The sequence below is a fragment of the Mercenaria mercenaria genome, chromosome 10 (genome assembly GCF_021730395.1).
Source record: "Mercenaria mercenaria strain notata chromosome 10, MADL_Memer_1, whole genome shotgun sequence".
Lineage (NCBI taxonomy): Eukaryota > Metazoa > Mollusca > Bivalvia > Venerida > Veneridae > Mercenaria > Mercenaria mercenaria.
In genome coordinates, this window is record NC_069370.1 from 63,558,183 (window position 1) to 63,577,921 (window position 19,739).

Sequence of the window (19,739 nt, forward strand, 5' to 3'; positions counted from 1 at the left end):
ATGTAACAGCCTTAAAGATATACTATGTCATCTTTCACGAAAATATATTATCATTAGATATTAACCATGTTAACTTTAAATAACAAATCCTCATGTGTTGTTAAATTTAAATCACAAGTTTTTTCTTTGTTGGACAGATGTATCGGGCATATGGTATCTAAACCCCTTCAGGTTTTCAGAGAGTGAAGTGAACTATTGTCACAGTTTTTTATTTCATGCAGGCAATCACCATAAAACATAGTTGTTTGTGCTGTATTTTTTTCTTTGGGGTTGGGGTGGGGGGGGGGGGGGTAGTGCTATTAATCACATTTAGCAATAACTTTACTTTTCATTACAATAGTTTCATGCCATTGTTGTTCCATTTTACTGAGGTAAATGAAAAAGAAAAGAACTGTCCATCAATTTCTTCACTTCATGTTTTGAAGACAGATTTCTATGTATTTAAGAGACTGAATGAGTCTTTATGTGAATAATTACTGCAGACGACTCCCTGAATGACTTTTTACATTATATCTATACAAAATCATACTAAAAAAAGTTTTTAAAAAATCGAAATTTTTGAATTTATCCGGTGGCATGCCCCTTTCAATGGCTGCTTTGTTCCAGATTGTAACCAGGGATCAGATTAGGCTTTTGAAGATCTGTGACATATAAAGGTCATTTTTTAAAAACCTTTTCTATGGCAATAGGTTCCATTGAAGGAAATATTATCGAAACTAAAATTAGCCTAAATGTAATTTAAGCAAATTAAAGTACATAGGCTTAATATTTGTATTGTGTTATTTAATTGAAAACCTAGAAATTTCAATGTTTGTCCCAGGAATTATTCCCTTTGTTAAATGTTTGAATACAGATGACATAGACAATGCAGTGACAGATTGTAAAGTACAACATTAGCTGATAGTAAAAAAAAAATGAATTCCTCATGTAACCACTTCCGCTTTTCAGTAGGGTAGAGTGTGATTTATATGTGTGAGTAAATGCACCTTCCCCACTACCAAATTTCAATTTCACAATAAAGTATTCAGTTTAATATATAAAACAAAAGTCCACTTTCACAAAGCACAACTTCAGAAGTGAGCTTTGACCCCCTGCTTCCCCCACCCAACCATTACAGGGCCCAGCTTCTTTTCAAGATTGTTGCCACCATTTAAAAAACGAAGACCTTTGCACTACTCTCCATCCCCCCCCCCGCCGTACAGGAGTCCATCTTCTTTTCAGTATTGTCACTGTTTCACCCCTGTTTTGAATTATAGTGACCTTTGCCCCACCATCACCCACACCAATCAGGTGCCCACTTCTTTTCAAGATTGTCATTGGTGTCATAACTCTTTTAAAAAGTGAGACAAGTCTGTGAAATAGTAGCTTCACTGCTCAAAGATGGTACAAGATCTTAAGTTTAAGGTTTTAGCAATTCCATTTTCAGTCTACTGATATTAGTAAGGGGTTAACCAGTCCGGCACTTGTCTTGTGTTTGTTTCTTAAAGTGACTTAAGTTCACACAAATACAATGTTAGGTTCAAAATTAAGTACAATTATCACACAGTAATTGTTCTTTTGCTTGTTGACAGAATACCGTAGATACCCATGTATAATGCGCAGTTTTTTTACCCCCGGGACCACCCGCGAATCGTGGGTGCGCATAATATACAGGTATAGACAATTTCCTAACTTCAAAACAAGTTTGTTACCGATGTCCGCCATTTTTGTAAAGGGAAACTACTCCCCGCGCTTACTGTCACCGCTAAAATCTAAGATTGCCGTTATGTTCCGTAAAAGAACGATGGTTTATTTTTCTTTCAAACAAAATTAGTTTCATATAAATTTAAAAGTATTTTGATGAAAGAAATGTTTATAAATCACAAAAATTATGATACTAATTAAAGATTGAGAATTATCTTTAACCGAGATCAAACTGTGAACAACATAATTGACACGAGGTGACACGTTAATTGCCGGTAATTATTGGCTATTTGTTTGTGACAAAAAGACTATCACACCTTTGTTATTGGTTTGAATTGAGAAGCTCATGTCATTTTGAAAAATACCATTATGAAATATTAAATCAGCTGCTGTTTATTTATTCAAAATAGTTAATTAAAAAGGTAAAACAACAAATTAAACAATATTTTAATTGTTTTAATTTTCGAGAAAACAGAAATCGATAGTACCGTGAGACCGATACTGCTCTCCACCGCGGAGATAGAATTATATTACCAGTGTCGATGTAAATCTACTTTCGTTTTTCATCCACCTAAAAATTGACCAAAAATGTTTTATTTCCAGATTTCGGGCCAAAATCGGGGATGCGCATTAACACGGGTGCGCATTATACATGGGTAACGACTGTATTCAATGAGAATTTTCATCATAACAAGATAAGATAAAAATTGTATAATTATATTTCAGTTTTCTTTAGTTAAAGTACATGCGTACTTAAATGTCTTGGTTATTATCATTCTTTTGTTGTTACACAATACTGAATGTTTACTACAATGGGAATTCAAACTACATGTGTGTCTTATAACACCAACATAAGCACCCTCCCAGAATTATGCATACCTACTTTGACTCATAAATATTCAAGACCTTTATTAATTTTAGGCAGCTTCCTTAATCCTTCAATTTTATGAATTTATTAAATGTTGAAGATTTCCCACAAACAATGCATATGTACATGAAATATGTAGTAAAAAGGTAATAGATGTAGTTTAATTAATCTGTACCTTGCAAACTATTTTACTCCTGCTACTGTTTTTATCCAATTCAAAATGAAACGTGCTTCACATCATCCACATTAAACTGACATATCAGGACTTAACTGTTACTGTTTTATGACTTATGCCCCTTTTATGGATCTGCAACTTGTGTACTCATGAATGGCTTACAATTTTCATCATATTCAAAAGAAACTTGGTATACATCATCAAAGTGAATTTGACATAAGCATATTTTTTGGATTTTCATGTCCAATTATTATGCCCCCCTTCGAAAAGAGGGTTAATTGTTTTGCAGATGTCTGTCTGTCGGGTAGTCCCGTCGGTCGGTATGTAGACCAAATCGTATCCGGATGATAACACAAGAACACCTTGGGCCTAGGAATTCATGCAAAGTTGATAGGAGGGAGGTTGGTCATCACCAGCAGATGACCCCTATTGATTTTGAGATATGTATGTCAAAGGGCAGGTCACAGTAGACCCTAGAACAGTAAAATGGTTCCAAATGATTAGTCAAGAACGCTGGGCCTAAGCTCAGAAACTTGATATGAGAGGTTTGGTCATGACCAGCAGATGACCCCTATTGATTTGAGGTCAGTAGTCAAAGGTTCAAGGTCACAGTGACCCTGAACATTTTAACGGTTTCCGGATGATAACTCAAGAACGCTTGGCCTAGGATCCATGAAAGTATAAAGGAGGTTTGTCATGACCAACAGGTGACCCCTATTGATTTTGAGGTCAGTATGTACAAAGATCAAGGTCACAGTGACCCAGAAAAAGTTTAAACGTTTCCGGAATGAAACTTCAAATTGCTTGGGCCTAGGAACGTTGAAAAGTTCATAGGAGGTTGGGCCTTCATCAGCAGATAACCCCCTATTGATTATCGAGATCAGTAGGTCAAAGGGTCAAGTCACAGTGACCAGGAACAGAAAACCGGTTTTCCGGCCGATAACTCAAGAACGCTTGGGCCTAGATCTAGAAAATTGTAAGGAGATTGGTTATGCCCAGCAGATGACCCCTATTGATTTTGGGTCATTAGTCAAAATTCAAGGTCACATTGGCCAGGAACAGTTAAATGGTCCGGAACGATACTTGAGAACACTTGGGCCAAGGTCATGAAAGATGCTAAGAGGTTCATCATGACCAGCAGATGACCCCTATTGATTTTGAGGTCAGTAGGTCAAAGGTCAAGGTTACATTGACCCGGAACATTTAAACCGTTTTTCCCAGACAATTGACTTACGCCAGTGTTGATTGACAGGTTCCCCACTGGACCATCCGATAACAGAAGTCTGATAAGCCTTGTTGTTAGCCGCCATTTGTCCAATTACGTCAAACTTAGTAGCCGGACTCGCCATTCAAAGAATATAACTACCACCGAAAAATCTCCAAAATGGTAAAAAGGTGACGTTATCGACACCTTTACATCAGACACAGAGGGAAGAGAGTATAAGACTAGAGGCTACCCTTTTCCCATCCACTCTCTCAACCTCGGAATATTGTCAACGATGTATACAGGCTCTGTGATCTTCCTCAAGAATTAGTTGATCTTAAAAAACTTTATTTTAAAGAAGTTTAAAAGCAAAGCAAGTCGACTTAGCACTCATTGTGTATAACGTTTTAATAATATTCATTTAAATCAGTGTAAAATTCATGGAAATTAAGTTTCTATTTTAACAAAATGCCTAGTATTCGTTATTCAATAGTAAAAATATTCCATCATAGACCAGAGGTACTGATAAGTACTGATAAAACACAATATTTGATGATCTATATTATTTGAATGGTAACGTGTAAATATTATGCCTTAATATACCGGAAACCTGATTTATGCATTTTTTAAGGTTTACATCATCTCCCACTGTGTATGTTTAAGTCATACCTGGGTGGATAATACAACAAATAATAACCACGATCAAAAAAACTAAGATTAATATAAAATTATTTTAATGAGTCGAATCAACAATTCCCGCTCAAAATTTTGACTTAGCACCGGTGTGGTGGCTTTCGTTCTAAATTTCAATTTTAATAGACAGCGTAAACTTCGTCTAAAATTCCAGAAAAAATAGCATATCGTATAAAGAAGATATTTCTTAACAAAAAATATACATTCATTCTGTATAACTTTATAAAGAAATTTGGTAGGCTCAAACATTTGTTTTAAGCGGCAATGCGCCGGTATATGCTTGAAATATGAGTATGGACTAATCATCGCCTTGGGCTATATCTTATTTATTTATCATTACACGTTTTAATTCTAATAAGAGAACTTTCGTTACTTACACTTAAAACACATCATGTCTAAGTATTAGTCAATAAATGCTATGTATCTGAATAATGATGAACAATGATATGAGCTCTAAATGAGTCCCTGTATTTTCGAAATCGACTTTCTTAAATGACACAAGTGACCATTTTTACATGTAAATTACCTTATTTAATTTATCTAATTATTTTGAAATAGGATTCAGAAATCGCACAGTCTGATTTCAACCTTAATAATAAAAATCAATGTTCTAGTCTGCATAATATAGTCATACCCTACATGAATTTCCGGGAGATCGAAAATTCGACGTTTCCATAATAAAAAGAAACGGACAATTAAAAACCCCCCACAAAAATCAAGCTATAATGGTTTCAGAGATTTTCCGTCTTTTAGCTCACCTGTCACAAAGTGACAAGTGACTTTTGTGATCCGCGCAGCGTCCGTCGTCCGTCTCCTTGCCGAGCGTGCTGCGTGCGTGGCCTCAGTCCCGTAAACTTTTGCTTGTGACCACTCTAGAGGTCACATTTACATGGATCTTTAAGAAAGTTGGTCAGAATGTTTCATCTTGATGATATCTAGCCAAGTTCGAAACTGGTCACGTGCCGTCCAAAAACTAGTCAGTAGGTCTAAAAATAGAAAAAACCTGTGACCTCTCTAGAGGCCATATAATTCACGAGATATCCATGAAATTGGTCAGAACGTTTCACCTTGATGATATAGGTCAAGTTCGAAACTGGGTCACGTGCCATCCAAAACTAGGTCAGAAGATCTAAAAATAGAAAAACCTTGTGACCTCTCTAGAGGCAATATATTTCACAAGATTCTTCATGAAATTTGTTCAGAAATGTTTCACCTTGCCGACTGATATCTAGATCAAGTTTGCGAAGTAGTCAACGTTCCATCAAAAACTAGGTTCAGTAGGTCTAAAAATAGAAAAACCTATGTGACCTCCTAGAGGCCATAATTTACAGATCTCATGAAAATTGGTCAAACGTTCACACTTGATGATATCAAGGCAGTTCGAAAGTGGGGTCACGTGCCATCAAAAACTAGGTCCAGTAGGTCAAATAATAGAAAAAAACCTTGGACCTCTCTAAAGGCCAGATTTTTTTCATGATCTTAATGAAAGTTGGGCTGAATGTTCATCTATGATATCTATTAGGTCAAGTTCGAAACTGGATCAGGTGCGGTCCCAAAAACTAGGTCAGAGGTCCTAACAATAGAAAAAACCTAGTGACCTCTCTAGAAGCCATATTTATTTCATGAGATCCATTCATGAAAATATGGTCAGAATGTTCACCCTTGATGATATCTAGGTCAAGGTTTCGATCAGTGGGTCACTGCCTTCAAAAACTAAGTCATAAGGTCAAATAATAGAAAAACCTTGTGACCTCTCTAGAGACTATATTTTTCCATGATCTGTATGAAAGTGGGGGGGGGGGGGGGGGGTGCTGGAATGTTCGTCTTGAATGATATCTAGGGTCAAGTTAGAAGTGGGAACACGTGCCATCAAAAACTAGGTCAGTAGTCAAATAATGGAAAAACATTTGTGACCTCTCTAAAAGGCCATATTTTTTCATGGATCTGTATGAAAAAATTGTCTGAATTTTCATCTTGATGATATCAGGTCAAGTTCGAAACAGGGTCATGTGCGGTCAAAAAACAGGTCCGTAGGTCATAAAGAAAACCTTGTGACCTCTCTAGAGCTCATACTTGTGAATGGATCGCCATAAAAATTGGTCAGAATTTCACCTGATGATATCTAGGTCAAGTTTGAAACTGGTCACGTGCCATAAAAAACTAGTCAGTAGTCAAATAATAAAAAAACCTTGTACCTCTCTAGAGGCCTACTTTTCATGGGATCTGTATGAAATTGGTCCACCCTGAATGATCAACTTGATGATATCTAGGTCAATTGAAAACTGGTCAAACTGCGTCAAAAACTAGGTCAGTAGGTCTAAAATTTAGTAAAATCTTTTGTGACCTCTCTTGAGGGCCATATTTTCAATGGATCTTCTGAAAATTGATCTGAATGTTCACCTTGATGATACCTAGGTCAGTTTCGAAACTGGGTAAACGTGCCGTCAAAAACTAGCCATAGGTATAAAAATAGAAAAACCTTGTGACCTCTCTAGAGCCATATTTTTCATGAGATCTTCATGAAAATTAGTGAGAATGTTCCCCTTGATGATATCTGGGTAAAGTTCAAAACAGGGTCACGTCCCTTCGAAAACTAGGCCCATAGGTAAAATTTAAAATAAAAAACCTTGTGACCTCTCTAGAGACCATATTTTTCAAGGGATCTTCATGAAAATTGGCCCAGAATTTTTATTTTGAAATATCTAGGTCAAGTTCAAAACTGGGCACATTGAGCTCAAAAACTAGGTCACTATGTCAAATAATAGAAAAAACGACGCCCATACTAAAAACTGGTTCATGTGGGAAGAGGTGAGCGATTCAGGACCATCATGGTCCTCTTGTTTTACTGTTTTTCCGCTCGGCCCCTGCATTTTTTTAGTTTTCCTCATACTCGGGTCAGTTCCCCGGCTTTTAACAACAACGTATCGTTGTTTTTGTAGAATTTATGTTTCGCTACAGAACATCCACTTTTTTAAAACGATTGTTTTTTTGTCTTTTCACTTTAGAAATACGGGGTGATTGAGGAAGCGAAACCCGAAATCAACTAGAATGTCCGGCAAAATTTTCTGCCGTCGCCATTTGATTCCTTTGTTTGTCGGGCCAGCATGAATTGTTCCCCCTGAAAACTGGTAGGCGTGGCTACAGGCTATCTGGCGTAAGGTCAATTATTTGAGAACGCTTGGGCCTAGGATCATGAAACTTGATAGGGAGGTTGGTCATGACCAGTAGATAACCCCTATAGATTTTGAGGTCAGTAGGCCAAAGGTCAAGATCACATTGACCCGGAACAGTTAAACCCTTCCCAGATGATACCTTGAGAATGCTTGGGCCTAGGATCACTAAACTTAATAGGGAGGTTGATCATGACCAGCAGATGATTTTGAGGTCAATAGGACAATGAACCAGAACAATAAAACTTTTGTTTTGTTTACAGTGAGCATATAATTCCTGTTCCTTGTGCAATTACTAAATGCATCATGGGGGGCATTCCATGTTCGACAAGCTGTTGTTATTTTTTGAGTAATGCCTGTTTTTGGACTTAGCATGTTGGAGCACATTTTTTCCCTGACTCAAAAAATTAAGAAAATCAATCCTTGTTTTCACCGCATAACTTTACATTGAAGAGAATTCAAAGGGAGTAACTACCTATGACTTGGGCATAGGTAAAAGCCAGTATCAGGACCTGGCGTCGTAAATGAATTTTGTATAAAATGTGAAATTAAGAGCACCGGCAAAAGCTTTAAAGAAATATGGTTTTTCATTAAAATATATTTTACAACACATTACTATAACTCATCGTTAAGTTTTTAGCAAACCGGTGTAAAACTTTCCCAAGTTGGTGTTTTCATACATTTTGCAAGTACATCAAACCAACCATAATTACAAGTTGCCGCACGTCACACAAGTCAATAATTAGGGTATGTCTGAGAAGGTGATGAGATAGAAAAGGTGTTGAGAAGTTTGAGACAGTTTGGACAAAACTTACCTGTGTGTAGAAATACCTGTGATAGCATCTCGTGCTATAATGAAACTGTCAGTTTAGTAGTATCTCACCTTGCGATTTTAATAAGTCGTTTTCACAACTGTTAAAATACAGGTACTACAACAGTGATGACCGTTACATGGATATAAGCGTTTTTTCGAAAATCTGTAGATATTTTTTCAATGCGTCTTATACACAAATTCAACATATACTTGTACAATTATGGTAATTCTTGTAATTTTGTTTTTACAGCTGGAAGACACAAATTACTCAGACTCAGACGAAGAACCATCTCCCGAGGCTCTAGCTCGGTACCTTGCCATGCGGCGACACACGGTCGGTGTTGGAGACAGTCGCCATGAGGTACCAGAGGATGTTCGGTTCAGATTGGCGCAACATCAGCCACTTATTGCCATGCCGCAACCAAACTGCTTCATGCCCTTTGGGTTCAGTCCTCTTGGAGGTCTGTCTCCCTATGCGAACTTGCCAATGGGTGCTATGCCACCTCTCACGACTCCACATCAGTATAATGTGCCAATGGGCGATCAGCAATATTTACAGTTACCTCCAATGGCGGGAGCAGGTAGCTTTACTTTCTTAAAAGATCAGTGTGATTATTTTTTTGGCTGTGCTGATAATTGTTTTATGTATGCATTAAAAGAAAGATTTATCTTCAGAATTTTTTGCAATTCAGGAATTATGTATATTATTATTAATTCAAATATGTAGGTAAAAAAATAGGGACATTTGTTACAAATGTATATGTTGTTGATATTTTTTTTTTTGCAAGCAGAGGTGGTGTGTTCAGTGCATTATAGATGTAATATCAGTGCCAGTTTAACTAAATTTATCTCTTCTGAAGTCAGTTGTTCTCCACTTTTTATTACATAATTGAAAAGGAACCAAAATGTTAAACAGAAAAATATGTTTACTGTGGGTAGTTACCTGACTGAAGTTTCATGAAAAAACAATTTACAACGGGAGTGGAAAAAATCAAATATTAAATCTGAAGCTGTGTAAGGTTTCCATGATAACATGATTACCGTACTGTTAAATCATTCATATTCATTGGAGGATAGGTGCTTTCCATTTATTTACATGGATGTGTGTGGGTAGGTGCTTTGATTATGTGGATGCATGGGAGGGTGAAGGGGAGGTGCTTTCCAAGGATTTTGTGGTTGTATGGGAGTAGGTGCTTTTCATTGATTTTGGGGAGGTGTAGGTGCTTTCCATTGATTATGTGGGTGCAGAGTGGTAGGTGCTTTCCATTCATTACATGGATGTGTGGGGGTAGGTGCTTTCCATTTATAATGTGGATGCATGGGAGTAGGTGCTTTCCATTGATTTTGGGGAGGTGTAGGTGCTTTCCATTGATTATGTGGATGCTGCATGGTAGGTGCTTTCCATTCATTACATGGATATGTGGGGGTAGGTGCTTTCTGTTGATTATGTAGATACATGGGGGTAGGTGCTTTTCATTGATTACATTGATGGTTGGGGGTAGGTGCTCTCTATTGATTATGTGGATGCATTGGGGGTAGGTGCTTTCCATTAATTATGTGGATGTATCTGTCTACAAAACGAAAGACCAAAGAACAAGAAAAGTTCCCATTACTTTGTCTTGGTAAGTAAAAATCCCCCTATTCATATTTCAAGAAAGGCTGTTATGTGCAAAAACCATGAAGGTTTATAACATAACATTAAATGATTTTAACTGCCTCAGTTTACATCATAATTGAGCTTCGTAGTAAGAAGAATAGTAGTTCATGCTGTAATTTCTGTTACATCATCTCTTGAAGGTGGTAGTGCAAACTTAAGTCGTCGGGCATCAGATGGCGGAGCAAACATTCATAGATTTTGCCGTCAAATGATACCAGGACACAGTCAGGCAGGCAGCATGGAAGCCTTATCGGTAAGAATTTGTGATAGACTTGTTTGGAAACCTCTTTTAATAGACTGGTGTGGAAGCCTCTTTAATCCAGGTTTACTGAAAGAGGAAAAGTTTGCTTTTACTTATTTACATGTTATTACTTTTGTTTTGTTTTATACTCTTCATTGAAAAACTGAAATGTATCTATGAAATTAAATTGATATTTTAATTGCTTCTCAGCAGAGAAAGTATCCATTTTATTTTTGCACTTGTACAGAGCTACTTTTAAATGTGATTGAAAATGAATTATAAATTACCAGAATTTCTTTCCAAAATATTGTCAATTAAAGATATTTATAACTACATACACCAACAATAAGATTTACACTTTGTGGTATTCAAGTTTATAAGGAATCTCATAGAACTTTTCAACAAAGATAGTATAATATTGTTAACATTATGACGTAACATGATGCACATGCCATTTTGTGGGTAAAGTACATAATTATCATTTGGATAAAAAAACATCGGAAATTCTTTTCATTTTACCTTCACATCTGGTGTTCACTTGGTGAAACAAATTTTGACCTTATACAGAAACAAACAAATATCCTCTCTGTCACTAACAGGCAGTAGTTGTCTCTAATAGCATATCTACAAATAGTAAAATGAAACTGATGAAATTGATACGTTTTGCAAAGTTGGTTCCATATCTATTATTCATCATTATGTTTAACGTTAATTGCTACAGGAAATGGTTAGACTTGAAAAAAAAAACAGCCAGACTAACCTAATGTTAATGTTTTGTTGACAGGAAGCTGCCATTTATTATTCATACTTCCTTATTTATGGGGAGAACATCAATCAATTAGCTAATGACAATACATGTGACACTGAGGTTGGGCAAACTTTGTTGCATTTTTGAAAGAGTTTATTTTAGTTACAAGTCCTGTTTTCTATTGCATTTTTCTGTTAAAACCTGATAGCAGTCGGTACAGCAAGCAACTGTCATAGAGTAATATATCATACATTGAAAATAACTCAATAATGGCAAAGTGCAGAGGTAACCATAAATTTTGCAGAAGGGTGAAATTGATATATACTGTGAAAAATCATTATTGGGAAACTAATTTTCATGGAGTTCTTGCTTGAGTATCCACAGAATTAAATCCTTACATGAACAAGTAAATTTTCCATTAATTTTATTTTCAGGATTTGAAATCCACAAAAGTCATGTCCCCATGAAAAAGCCATTTTTATACGCCCGTCTCTGAAAGAGCGTGAGGCGGGACGTTATATGTGAATACCTGTTGTGGCGTGCGGGCGGCTTCCAAAGCATGTGACGTCCCCTCTAAGTCAAACAGTTTTCATTGGATCTTCACCAAACTTGCTGACAATGTTTATGGGCATAATATCTCGGCCAAGTTCGATAACCAGCCAAATTGTCCCAAACTTGGATTATGGCCCTTGAATTACTTGAAAAACGGCGAATTTAGCCTTGTCCGCTCAATAAGTCGAACAGTTTTCATCCAATCTTCACCAAACTTGCTGACAATGTTTGTGGGCATAATATCTCGGCCAAGTTCAAAGGCAGAATCACTTGGCGCAAACAGGCTAAAGGTTAACCCACCTAATTATGTCTCCCCCAGGAGACATATTGTTTTTGCCCTGTCCGTCCGTCCGTACGTCACACTTCATTTCCGAGCAATAACTGGAGAACCATTTGACCTAGAACCTTCAAACTTTATAGGGTTGTAGGGCTGCTGGAGTAGACGACCCCTATTGTTTTTGGGGTCACTCTGTCAAAGGTCAAGGTCACAGGGGCCTGAACATTGAAAACCATTTCCGATCAATAACTAGAGAACCACTTGACCCAGAATGTTGAAACTTCATAGGATGATTGGTCATGAAGAGTAGATGACCCCTATTGATTTTGGGGTCACTCCGTCAAAGGTCAAGGTCACAGGGGCCTGAACATTAAAAACCATTTCCGATCAATAACTAGAGAACCACTTCACCCAGAATGTTGAAACTTCATAGGATGATTGGTCATGAAGAGTAGATGACCCCTATTGATTTTGGGGTCACTCGGTCAAAGGTCAAGGTCACAGGGGCCTGAACATTGAAAACCATTTCCGATCAATAACTAGAGAACCACTTGACCCAGAATGTTGAAACTTCATAGAATGATTGGTCATGAAGAGTAGATGACCCCTATTGATTTTGGGGTCATTCCGTCAAAGGTCAAGGTCACAGGGGCCTGAACATGGAAAACCATTTCCGATCAATAACTGAAGAACCACTCCACCCAGAATGTTGAAACTTCATAGGATGATTGTACATGCAAAGTAGATGACCCCTAACGCTTTTGGGGTCACTACATTAAAGGTCAAGGTCACAGGGGCCTGAACATTGAAAACCGTTTTCGGTCAGTAACTTGAGAACCACTTGACCCAGAATGTTGATACTTAATAGGATGATTGGTCATGCAGAGTAGATGACCCCTAACGATTTTGGGGTCACTCTGTGAAAGGTCAAGGCCACAGGGGCCTGAACATTGAAAACCATTTCCGGTCAGTAACTTGAGAACCACTTGACCCAGAATGATGAAACTTCATAGGATGATTGGTCATGCAGAGTAGATGACCCCTAACGATTTTGGGGTCACTCTGTTAAAGGTCAAGGTCACAGGGGCCTGAACATGGAAAACCATTTCCACTCAATAACTTGAGAACCTCTCGACCCAGAATGTTGAAACTTCATAGGATGATTGTTCATACAGAGTAAATTTTGGGGTAACTCCGTTAAAGGTCAAGGTCACAGGGGCCTGAACATTGATAACCAGTTCCGATCAATAACTTGAGAACCACTTGACCCAGAATGTTGAAACTTCATAGGATGATTGAACATGCAGAGTAGATGACCCCTATTGATTTTGGAGTCAGTCAATTAAAGGTCAAGGTCACAGTGGCCTGGTTCATGTAAAATCATTTTTTTGGAAATAACTTGAGAACCACTTGACCTACAATGTTGAAACTTAATAGGATGATTGGACATGCAGAGTAGATGACCCCTATTTATTTTGAGGTCACTTGATCAAAGGTCAAGGTCACAGGAGCCTGAACAGTGACTTGAGAACCACTAGGCCAAGAGTGTTGAAATTTAGCGGGATGACTGGACATGCCAAGTAGATGATCCCTATTGCAGCCAACCATCAGTGTCTCTTTGACTTTCGCTCCTGACCCCTATTGACTTCTTGCCTATAGGACTTTGCATTTGGGGAGACATGCGCTTTTTTACAGAAGCATTTTCTAGTTTGACTTTGAAATTCAAACACTTCACAGTATAGTTCTAGAGATGTTGCAAATCATATAAGAAAATGTATTTACATATCAGGCAAACTGTTGTCATGCTAGGATAAAAGATTGATTATGGACCTTTCCTGCACTTGTAGCGTTACTGCTTACTTTCCATGTTTGTTGATTTTGGAAAGTTATTGTTTTTAGCTCACCTGAGCCAAAGGCTCATGGTGAGCTTTTGTGACCGCTCAATGTCCGTCGTGCGTCGTGTGTCGTCCGTCCGTCAACATTTTCTAAAAAAACCTTCTTCTTGAAAACCACTGGGCAGAATTACACCAAACTTCACAGGAATGATCCTTGGGTGGTCCCCTTTCAAAATTATTCAAAGAATTTAATTTCATGCAGAACACTGGTTGCCATGGCAACCGAAAGGAAAAACTTTGAAAATCTTCTTGTCCAAAACCGCATTGCTTAGAGCCTTGATATTTGGCATGTGACATCAACTTATGGTCCTCTATCAAGATTGTTCAAATTGTGCCCCTTGGGTGAAAAGAGGCCCCTCCCCGGGGTCCCAAGTTTTACATAGACTTACATAGTAAAAAAAACTTTAAAAATCTTCTGGTCTAAAACAAATACACCTAGGCCTTTGATATTTTGTGTGTAGCATTGCCTTGTGGACCTCTACCAAAATTGTTCAAATTATGCCCCTAGGGTGAAAAGAGGCCCTTCCCGGGGGGTGGGGGGGGGGGGTCTCAAGTTTTACATAGACTTGTATAGGAAAAAAATCATTAAAAATCTTTTGCCTGAAACTGCAAGGCCTAGGCTTTTAATATTAAGTATGTTGCCTTTCCTAGTGTTTCTCTACCAAAATTGTTCAAAATATATTCCTAGGGTGAAAAGAGGCCCTGCACTGGGGGTACCAAATTTAACATAGACTTATATAGGAAAAAAATCAAGATCTTCTTGTCTGAAAGTTCAAGGCCTAGGCCTTTGATATTTGGTATGTAGCATTACCTGGTAGATCTCTAACAAGTTTGTTCAAATTATGCCCCTGGGGTGAAAAGAGGCCCCGCCCTGGGGGTCACTTGTTATAATTATGAGTTACATAGGAAAAATTATCAGATCATCATATTTCCAAGACTGTTTGAATATAATTACTTGATGACCCCAAGCAATTAGGGATCACTTGACTGTGACCTTGACCTACTGACCTACTTTTTTTTTTTTTTAAGATACAGCCTTGAAATTTGGATGACATGTACAGTTTTGCACACCGATCTTAAAACTGACTTTCAGTAAACATGAATGTGACCTACTGACCTACCTTCTTAATATTTAACATCAGTTTGCCATTTAAAAAATATGGCTCATATTACTCAGGTGTGCGATCCAGGGTCATCATGACCCTCATGTTTAAGATACAGCCTTGAAATTTGGATGACATGTACATTTTTGCACACTAAACTTAGAACTGACTTTCAGTGACCATCAATATGACCTACTGACTTTCTTTCTTGTTTTTGAAGCTTTAGCAAAGAAATTTGTTCAAGCAAGCAACTTAACTCAGGTGAGCGATATAGGGCCATCATGGCCCTCTTGTTATAGGTTTCTTTGCAAAGTGTAGGGCCATGCCCCAGTTATTATCTTTTATGTTTGATTAGATTTATGTTAATCCGAGCCTCTAAGCTTGCCATATGCCTTTGATGGTGATTTTTAGCTCACCTGAGCTCATGGTGAGCTTTTGTGACTGTTCAATGTCCGTCGTCCATCCTGTGTCATCAGTCGTCCGTCCGTCCGTCAACATTTTCTAAAAAAAAAAGTCTCCTAGAAAACCACTGGGCAGAATTTCACCAAACTTCACAGGAATGATCCTCGGGTGGTCCCCTTTCAAAATTGTTTAAAGAATTAAATTCCATACCGAACTCTGGTTGCCATGGCAACCGAAAGGAAAAACTTTAAAAATATTCTTGTTCAAAACCACAGTTCATAGGGCTTTTATATTTGGTATGTAGTATCACCTAGTGATCCTCTACCAAGATTGTTCAAATTATCCCCATGGGGTCAAATATGGCCCCGCCCTGGGGGGTCACATGGTTTACATAGACTTATATAGGAAAAAGCTTCGAAAATCTTCTTGTCAAAAACCACAGGGCCTAGGGCTTGATATTTGGTTTGTGACATCATCTAGAGGTCCTCTACCAAGATTTTTCAAATTATGCCCCTGGGTTGAAAAGAGCCCCGCTCCGGGGGTCCCAAGTTTTACATAGACTTGTATAGGAAAAAACTTTAAAAATCTTCTTGTCTTAAACCACAAGACCTAGGCTTTTGATATTTGGTATGTAGCATTGCCTGGTGGTTCTCTACAAAGTTTGTTCAAATTATTACCCTGAGATGGAAAGAGGCTCCACCCAAGTGGTCCCAATTTTACATAGACATATATAGGAAAAAAAATTCAAAAATCTTCCTATCTGAAACCGCAAGACCTAGGCCTTTGATATTTGGTATGTAGCATTGTCTTATGGTCCTCTACCAAGATTGTTCAAATTACTACCCTGGGGTGAAAATTGGCTCCACCCTGGGGGTCCCAAGTTTTACATAGACTTATATAGGAATATTAGGGGTCACTTGACTTTGACCTTTGACTTACTGACCTACTTTTTTGTTTTTTAAGATAGAGCTTGAAATTTGGATGACAAATACAGTTTTGAACACCAATCTTAAAACTGACTCAGCGACCATGAATGTGACCTACTGACCTACTTTCTTAATATTTTAGCATCAGTTTGACATTTGAAACATGTAGCTCATATTACGCAGGTGAGCGATCCAGGGTCATCGTGACCCTCTTGTTTCAGTGTTGTTATATTTTCTGGTCCTTTGGGATCATGGAGTCCAGTCAATATCTATGTAAATTGAAAAAGAGTTCCGCTTAAGCTGGTGCTAGAGGACTTGAGGGGTAGTGTACTTTCCATTACCTCTCATGAACAGACTGGGTCAAATGGAGTCTGCTTATATTTGCTTGGTTCCATTCTGTGTGTCCAAAGGATCTTAGTATAGCTTTTATGATATTTGAGATATTGTTCAGATGTATATATGTAATTAAATCTTTGATGTGTAAGTATAAATGGTTTCTTTTATAGGCCCAGGGTGTGGGGCTACCCCTGACAGTTGAGGAGAAGGAGGACGCATCATCTGACCAAGAACCTGACCAAGATGCAGTGCAAAGGTTTGTTATGCTTGTCTTTCTTTGTTGGACTATATCTTAATAAATGGACTTATTTTTGTGAGTAACAGGTTTGTATCAGTCCTTTAAAGTAGATCCCATTGACCTAAGTACTCTCTATATCCTTATCATTAAAAGTTTCAAGCCAACAGTTTTAGTTTCTCGATACATCAACAGGTCTCTGGACTTAAATTTCTCACATTTTGTTATAAACAGCAAGGGGAATGGTTAAGTTGTCTCTGTATATTGCACATAGCAGCTGGATTTGTGGTCTAGTGGTTAAGGTGTCAAAGTGTCTTACAAACAGCAATGGGGTATGATGTTCTTGTAATTTAAGTTGTCACAGTATATTCCAAACAGCAAGGGGATATGATGGTGTAGTAGTAGAGCATCACAGTATATTCCAAACAGCAAGGCGACATGATGGTGTAGTAGTATAGTGTCACAGTATATTCCAAACAGCAAGGGGATATGATGGTGTAGTAGTATAGCATCACAGTATATTCCAAACAGCAAGGGGATATGATGGTGTATTAGTATTGTGTCACAGTATATTCCAAACAGCAAGGGATATGATGGTGTAGTAGTAAGCATCACAGTATATTCCAAACAGCAAGGGACATGATGGTGTAGTAGTATAGTTCACAGTATATTCCAAACAGCAAGGGGATATGATGGTGTAGTAGTATAGCATCACAGTATATTCCAAACAGCAAGGGGATATGATGGTGTATTAGTATTGTGTCACAGTATATTCCAAACAGCAAGGGGATATGATGGTGAAGTAGTATAGCATCACAGTATATTCCAAACAGCAAGGGGATATGATGGTGTAGTAGTATAGCATCACAGTATATTCCAAACAGCAAGGGGATATGATGGTGTAGTAGTATAGCATCACAGTATATTCCAAACAGCAAGGGGATATGATGGTGTAGTAGTATTGTGTCACAGTATATTCCAAACAGCAAGGGGATATGATGGTGTAGTAGTATAGCGTCACAGTATATTCCAAACAGCAAGGGGATATGATGGTGTAGTAGTAAGATGTCACAGTATATTCCAAACAGCAAGGGGATATGATGGTGTAGTAGTATAGCGTCACAGTATATTCCAAACAGCAAGGGGATATGATGGTGTAGTAGTAAGATGTCACAGTATATTCCAAATAGCAAAGGGATATGATGGTGTAGTAGTATAGCGTCACAGTATATTCCAAACAGCAAGGGGATATGATGGTGTAGTAGTAAGATGTCACAGTATATTCCAAACAGCAAGGGGATATGATGGTGTAGTAGTATAGCATCACAGTATATTCCAAACAGCAAGGGGATATGATGGTGTAGTAGTATAGTGTCACAGTATATTCCAAACAGCAAGGGGATATGATGGTGTAGTAGTATAGCATCACAGTATATTCCAAACAGCAAGGGGATATGATGGTGTAGTAGTATAGCATCACAGTATATTCCAAACAGCAAGGGGATATGATGGTGTAGTAGTATTGTGTCACAGTATATTCCAAACAGCAAGGGGATATGATGGTGTAGTAGTATAGTGTCACAGTATATTCCAAACAGCAAGGGGATATGATGGTATAGTAGTAAGATGTCACAGTATATTCCAAACAGCAAGGGGATATGATGGTGTAGTAGTATAGCGTCACAGTATATTCCAAACAGCAAGGGGATATGATGGTGTAGTAGTATAGCGTCACAGTGTATTCCAAATAGCAAAGGGATATGATGGTGTAGTAGTAAGATGTCACAGTATATTCCAAACAGCAAGGGGATATGATGGTGTAGTAGTATAGCATCATAGTATATTTCAAACAGCAAGGGGATATGATGGTGTAGTAGTATAGCGTCACAGTGTATTCCAAATAGCAAAGGGATATGATGGTGTAGTAGTAAGATGTCACAGTATATTCCAAACAGCAAGGGGATATGATGGTGTAGTAGTATAGCATCACATTATATTCCAAACAGCAAGGGGATATGATGGTGTAGTAGTAAGATGTCACAGTATATTCCAAACAGCAAGGGGATATGATGGTGTAGTAGTAAGATGTCACAGTATATTCCAAACAGCAAGGGGATATGATGGTGTAGTAGTAAGATGTCACAGTATATTACAAACAGCAAGGGGATATGATGGTGTAGTAGTATAGCGTCATAGTATATTCCAAACAGCAAGGGGATATGATGGTGTAGTAGTATAGGGTCATAGTATATTCCAAACAGCAAGGGGATATGATTGTGTAGTAGTATAGCGTCACAGTGTATTCCAAACAGCAAAGGGATATGATGGTGTAGTAGTATAGCATCACAGTATATTCCAAACAGCAAGGGGATATGATGGTGTAGTAGTATAGCATCACAGTATATTCCAAACAGCAAGGGGATATGATGGTGTAGTAGTATAGCATCATAGTATATTCCAAACAGCAAGGGGATATGATGGTGTAGTAGTATAGCGTCACAGTGTATTCCAAATAGCAAAGGGATATGATGGTGTAGTAGTAAGATGTCACAGTATATTCCAAACAGCAAGGGGAAATGATGGTGTAGTAGTATAGCATCACAGTGTATTCCAAATATCAAGGGGATATGATGGTATAGTAGTAAGATGTCACAGTATATTCCAAACAGCAAGGGGATATGATGGTGTAGTAGTATAGTGTCACAGTATATTCCAAACAGCAAGGGGATATGATGGTGTAGTAGTATAGCGTCACAGTGT

General features: G+C 37.9%; 1 protein-coding gene across 1 annotated transcript in view; it reads left to right on the forward strand.

Moving 5' to 3' along the window:
• LOC123561400 (serine/threonine-protein kinase SIK3-like) overlaps positions 1 to 19,739 on the forward strand; it is a 102,093-nt gene that overhangs the window by 48,206 nt on the left and 34,148 nt on the right. The window contains exons 10-12 of the mRNA XM_045353747.2: positions 8,858 to 9,188; positions 10,405 to 10,517; positions 16,915 to 17,000. Coding sequence (XP_045209682.2) covers positions 8,858 to 9,188; positions 10,405 to 10,517; positions 16,915 to 17,000 — 530 coding nt within the window. The remainder of the gene's footprint in view (positions 1 to 8,857; positions 9,189 to 10,404; positions 10,518 to 16,914; positions 17,001 to 19,739) is intronic.